Genomic DNA, 6,925 nt, shown 5'->3' with positions numbered 1-6,925 from the left:
AAAAATTATATTAAATATTTACTCTAACAATTTAAACTATTTTTAAATATTCATCCCGTCCGTAGTAAATGAATATTTACTCTAAGATATCTGGTATAACATAAGAAATAGCAAATTATCTTTTAAATTTATTGGAAGAAACAAAGCAAATAGTAAATGAACTATTTAGTAAAACTGCTTAAATACAAAAACAAAATATGCAAAATAAATTCAAGTTCAAACAAAATAATTTATATAGTAATAGGATAAAAACTAAAAATTCAGATGTACTAACCGCGCATAGCATCATTTACCAAAATAATATAACAACATTTGAATCCAATAACATCAACAATAATCATTCTCTTAAAATTAGATGCACTACTCTTTACATATAAAAAGAGTTACAATACAATTTTACCAGAAATTACTATCTCAAAATAAAAATACACAAGTTTAATTCAATTTAATAATATTATAGGAAAAATCCGGGCGAGCCCAAAAAACCCTCTAGTATATATAATAAGATAATAAAAACAAATTTTGAAAAAAAAAACACTTTTAAAAGTTATTTAATAGTAAAAATGTTTTTTAAAAAATAGTTAGTAGTAATGTTTTTAGAAATTTTACCTTTTCAAAATCGTAAAAAAATAGATTTGAAATTTTTTTATTTAATATAACTTTCCTTTTCCAAATTTTTAATGAAAATATAATTATAAAAGTTTATATTGAGCTTGGTTCTTCAAAATTACTAATTAACATGTTTGTGACACATGATTGTGAGTCTTGTGACACAAGTCAGTTCTTCAAAATTACTAATTAACAAAATTGTGACACATGTCAGTCATAATCAAAACTATATATACTAAAATATTAAAAACAATTTTTCTTATAAATTAATTATAAATCTTATTTAATAGACTTATTATTATTTTTATTATTATTATATAAAGTTTGATTCTTCAAATTTGCTAAATAACATGATTATGACACATGTGAGTTATATATTTAAAATGTGACATGTGTTAAACTATCTCATAATCAAAATATATATACTAATATAATAAAAACAATCTTTCTTAAAAAATTGATTATAAGTATTATTTAATAGTATTATTATTATTATTATTATTATTATTATTATTATTATTATTATTATAATGTTTGTTTTAAAACATATTAAGGATAGAGAATTATAAAAGATAATTATTAACTTTTAAGAAAACAATGTTGAACAAAAAAAGAATTGTAAAATCCTACAAGTACAGTAAATTATTTAATAGAAAAACATGAAGAAAAACTAACTTTAAAATAAATAATATTACTTTTTTAAAAGTCTAATTAAAAGAAAGTTGTAAAAGTACTCTTATTATTTTCTTATAAATAACTAACTAACTTTTCCTTTCTAATAGATAATTGTATGTTAAAAAATTATGACCAAAAATAGCTAAAAATATCTCACATCTATATTTAGGTTTAAGCTTCCACATATTATTTTTAAAAAATGCATTAGTATTTACATGAAAAGTATTACCTGAGTAATTTCTTTTAATTTCTTCATACAAGTCATCTTTTTATTATTCTTATTACATCTTATGATGATAACATAACTTTTAATTTTGATGTTGTTGTCGTACATGAATATGTGTGAATATGATGAATATGTGTTTGTATGTATATGACAAAATATATAAATAATTAAACAGAATTTTTTCTATTAAAAATAAAATAGTTGTATAAAAATAAAAGAAAAACTAATTATAAAATAATTAATTTCCTTTTTAAAAGTCTGAATAAAATAAAAATGTAAAAATAATCTTATTTTTCTTATAATTAACTAGCTTTACTTTTTTATAATTTTGTGTACAAAAATATAAACCAAAATTAACTTAAAATATTTCACCTCATATGATTGTGACATGTGTAATTAAAAAATTAGATTGTGTATGTGTCAATAGAAACTACCATTATGTGCAAATAACTTCTTCTTTTCCTAAAATCTTAAATAAAAGAGATTTCAAAAAAAAAAATCTTTTATAATCTTAACCAATTAAGATTTTTTTTTTAAAAAAAAAAAAAGCAAAATCCTCACTAGAGGGAATTGTAAAATTTTATTTAAGGATAAATTTTATGTTTACCACTTTCATGTTACCACTTTTCATCTTCACCACCACTAAAGAGACATTTTCAAAAATACTTTCTTCATTAACTGGTAAAAGACTCTTATACCCTTGTTATTTATATATATAATAAATCATTATTTAAATAAAATAAATAAATAAAATATTTTTTTAATGTTTTCGAATTATACATTTTCAAATTCAAACTTTTTTATATATTTTTTTTAATTTTTTCGAATTTTTTTAATTTGTTTTTCAAAAAAAAAATTGAAAATCGAAAATTATGTTTGAAACTATATTTTTTAAATTTTTTTATATTTTTTAAGTATTTATTTATATATTTATTAGAATCATAAATTTCACATTCCAAAAACTCTAACCCACCCCTCAACTTTAAACTATAAGTCTATATTAGTTAACCCTATGGGTATAAGTGTCTTTTACCCTTCATTAAAAGTGAGGGTAAAAGTGATTAGTGTATACATGAAAAGTGGTACTATGAATATGGTATTTGTAGCAATTTATCTTTATTTAATAGTATTTTTTATAAAAACATTAATGATAAAATGATAGTAACAATTATTTAATTAACAATAAAAATTGTAAAAATATTAGTGATATTGAAAAAAACGAATTTTGAAAAAGGAACTTTTTAAAATAATTAATATTAACTGGAAATAATTATATGATAAAAAATTGTTTTTATAAATCCAAGACAAAATATAATTGTAAAAGATTATGTAATATTAATTTCCTTTTCTAAATTCCAAAAAAATGTAAGAGAAAATTTGATAGTTGTTTTCCTTTTTTATAAAAAAAAAAAACTAAACAAATGAACAAATGAAATTTGTATCATGTTTTTAAGTTCTAACTAAAAAAAGAATTGTAAAAAATTATTGGGAAAATTTTATGTTTACCACTTTCATGGTACCACTTTTCATCTTTACCACCACAAAAACGATATTTTCAAAAATACCTTATTCATTAAGTGGCAAAAGACTTTTATATCTTTGTTATATATCCATATATAATAAATCATTATTTAAGTAAAAAAAATAAAATAAAATAAAATAAAAGAAAGTAAAAAAAAATATGTTCTCGAATTATACTTTTTTCAAATTCGAACTTTTTTATATTTTTTTGAATTTTTTTTTTGAAATTTTTTTTTATTTTTTTCAAAGTTTCTTATTGATAATTGAAAATTATGTTTGAAACTATTTTAAAAAAAAAATTATATATTTTAAAGTATTTATTTATATATTTTAAAGTATTTATTTATATATTTATTATAATCCTAAATTTCACATTCCAAAAACCCTACCCCACCCCTCAACTCTAAACTCTAAGTTTAGATTAGTTAACCCTAGGGGTATAAGTGTCTTTTACCCTTCATTAAAAGTGAGGGTAAAAGTGATTAGTGTAAACATGAAAATGGGTACAATGAATGTGGTATTTGTGGCAATTTCCTAAATTTATTTGATAATATTTTTAAGAGAGTATTTGATGATGAACATGATACTAAACTTATTTAATTAACAAACGAAGTGTTGTAAAATTAGTATTGATAAGAATTGTAAAAATAGTAATTTTGAAATTATTTATTAATAACTAGAAATAATTATTTGATACCAATTTTTTTATAGAAATTCTAAAGAGAAGATAATTGTAATAAGTTATATGACCGTAATTTTCCTTTTCTAAAATCTTTAACAAAATTGTAAAAGAATATTTAATATTATTTTTTATTTTTTATTGTAAATAAAAAGGAGATTTATAAAATATAATGTTTTCCTTTTAAAAAAACTAACAAAATAAAAATTTAAAGACTTATTTAATAACACATTAAATTAGTACATAAGAACATGTATAATGTTGTCATTGACTCGATTGGTGTATTTGACTTTCATTTCTTTTTACTTTTCATTCAATTTTTTATTTCGAGTTGTGTTCAGTTTAAACATTTAGGTATAATATTTTCTCTAATTCTAAGTACAAAGTTTATAACAATTCATCTATGCATCATGATTATAAAATACAAATATTAACTTGAATTTATGTGTAAAAACGAGTTTTACTTATAAAATAAATCTCAAACAACATATGCAAAAAACAATCATAAGACTACAATAAAATGATTTATTATTTTATGGTTTTTATTAAATTAAAACATCAAACAAAACTCGTTGCAACGTAACGGACTCATATCTTGTCTGAATATAAATTATAGAGGTAAAAAAAAAAAAATTTACTCTAGGACTTGTAACAATGTTAAGCCGGCGCATTCAGTATGATCTGAACAAAAGCAATGCAGACCTTGCTCCGGACCACGGTTTTGTGGAATCAAACCTTAACCGGAGCACATAAGTCTTTAACAATAGAGATACCAGAATCAGACCCCTTCCTTGGAGACAAGTTGGATATTGCTGTGGCTAATGGGTGAGACTGGATACTTTGACATTGTAGAGGGCCAATCTCTTCCCTCTGGCATGCTCCAGTACATTCGGCTTGTGGCTCTTTGCGGTTCAGACGCATTCTTGTTAGAGTCTATCTTCAGAAACACCATATGGGGGCATCTTGAGTTGCCTGTAACTCGTTCAAACGAGGAACTTATATGCCGTGTTGTCAGAGATGCCTGCAAATTTGTTATTTCTGGTTTTACTACCACCATTGAAAAGGTGGAATTTACGTTCCAACTCTTACCTCTCCTGTCCTTTTAAGCTACTTAGCACACTCAATTCTTGCTCGTCTTTGGAAGGATGAAAAGCTTCTGGAAGAAGGAAAGGACTTAGGATGGAAATGGCTCTCAAGATAAGGATTGGTGAGACCAAATCTTCAAGGACAGACAGCTTGAACATGACGTGCTAGAGTATTACCAAGAGAGACGGCTCAAAGATCTTTGTTTGGTTGGTGGGCAAGGCGAAATCATCTTCTGGGAGTGAGAATCAGTTTAGCTGATGTGTAGCTTGTACCCTGCAGAACAAAACTCAGAGCCAGAATTACAGAAATATTTACTGATTTGGTCTCAGACCGCATAGAATTGGGGAATCAGCCTTGAGACAGAGTTTACAGAGACCACAATCTGTGTGTTAAGCTATTGCCAAAAGTGGCCTTTTAATGAATTTTCTACAAGAAGAGATACATACGCTTCTCTTAGTTACATCTTAACTTACGCAAAAACAAATAAATCAAGATCAGCAGCTATGCAGTAAAAGTGAAAAGTTACAAAACAAAAAAGAGAGAGAAAAAAAAAAACTCAGGGAAGGAACTAGTATGCAGCTCCCTTTCCAAGTGTTTTGAATCCCGTAATGTGCTAAATTAAACATGACATCAATGTGTTAAACTTGAATTTCTATCCCCAAACATGTCGTGGCAGTTTGTACCTTCACATAGACATTCTTGAGGGTTTGCGTAGAAGTAATCTTCCTCCTTAGGTTTGTCAGGAACTACTCTTCGATGTGTAGGTGCTCCTGATCGTCTCTCATGTGCTGCCTTGATGGCTACTGCAAACTGATCCCACGTGAGGGTCTTGTTGTCATGTAAATCCAGCAGCTCGACGAGTCTCTTGCGGTCAAGCATGATTGTCTTCTTAAACCCGAGATATCTGCAAACTCGGCATAGTAAGTTAACAATCACACTACCTTGTCCGTTGTCATAAAAGAAATGAATGAATTCAATTTCTTTATTACCTCCGATGACCTTCCACCACTTTTGCCATGTTTCCATCATACGTGGGAATAAAAGTGTTGCTGGCCACAGATACCATGAAATCTAGAGCAGTCATTTGAGACGAATGGTTCTGAAATTGCTGCAACTCTGTGGACTCTAATAGCATTTCCTTCTTTACCTATAACCACATGTGAGAGCATAACTGCTAAGCACATATAATGAAGACGCCGATTGACCCACTCGTTAGGGAAAGTAGGACTGATAGACTCACAATTCTCGGGAATGCTTCTCTTAGAACAGACAGTCTATGCTCGCTGCCAGAAATCTCACCAGCTGCAATGTATATCTCTGTATTTTTATCGAATCCCAGTGCTTTTAGAACTAACGCCACCTCCTCTGGCTTCAGAGGACACAGCCCTTGCGCCCTCCTCTCTTCTGAGACTATCTCCTTCTCTCTCCACCATGGATATGTGTACCTAACAAACACATGAAAGGAACTTATACGTTAACAACAACACAAAAAAAAAAAAAACTAGTAAAAGACGCATTCAAAACACCAGTCCGAAAGCAAACCTCATCTTTTTAAGCTCCTCCGCTTCTTCGTCACTGCAACCACGAGTGCAGCCAGAGAAAGCTAACATGTCCATCTCGTATCGCAGATGTAAAGCGACAAAGGGCCCTCTTTGCTGTAGCATGCGGACTAGCTTAGACCCCAGGACCTCAAGCTGTGGAGTGAAATTAAGTCCCTGGAAGTTCACACGACACCTGAGCCGCTGGAGTGAGAGAGGAAGACCATTGTTTGCTAGGCGGGTATCCGTCCTATTAAAGTGAACAACTTTATGTTTGCTAAACAGGGGCAATATCTGGAAAAGAAACTAACCCAATCAGACATGCAGATCACAGGCGTGTGTATACTCGTCAAATAAAGCAAGAGACAGACCAAAAAAAAAAAGCAAGAACAAACAAACACACCAAGAGTAAATGAAGAAAACGCTTGCAGCACAGACCTGGTTCAAGTAATAGTTATCATCAGACCAGCTAACAGGAGGCATTTGGAACATCTGGTAACCAGACTTGGTGCTATAACGTTTAGGAAGCCTCCTAAAGATCCGAACTTCATCTCTTAATGAATCAATAAAATGTCTCACATCAAAAATATC

At 27.9% G+C, this 6,925-nt stretch overlaps 1 protein-coding gene across 1 annotated transcript; it reads right to left on the bottom strand.

Annotated features, from left to right (window-relative positions):
• Positions 1–4,360: 4,360 nt before the first annotated feature.
• Positions 4,361–6,925, bottom strand: LOC106343783 (uncharacterized protein At1g04910; the record flags this gene model as incomplete). The annotated part of the gene is given in 6 exon segments (XM_013783089.1): positions 4,361–5,069; positions 5,480–5,700; positions 5,786–5,943; positions 6,037–6,241; positions 6,339–6,628; positions 6,773–6,925. Coding segments are annotated over 6 exon segments (1,050 nt in total), but the record flags the coding sequence as incomplete, so codon positions are not given.

The sequence above is a fragment of the Brassica oleracea genome, chromosome C5, assembly GCF_000695525.1.
Source record: "Brassica oleracea var. oleracea cultivar TO1000 chromosome C5, BOL, whole genome shotgun sequence".
Taxonomy (NCBI): Eukaryota; Viridiplantae; Streptophyta; class Magnoliopsida; order Brassicales; family Brassicaceae; genus Brassica; species Brassica oleracea.
This window is presented reverse-complemented; position numbering and strand designations above follow the sequence as displayed.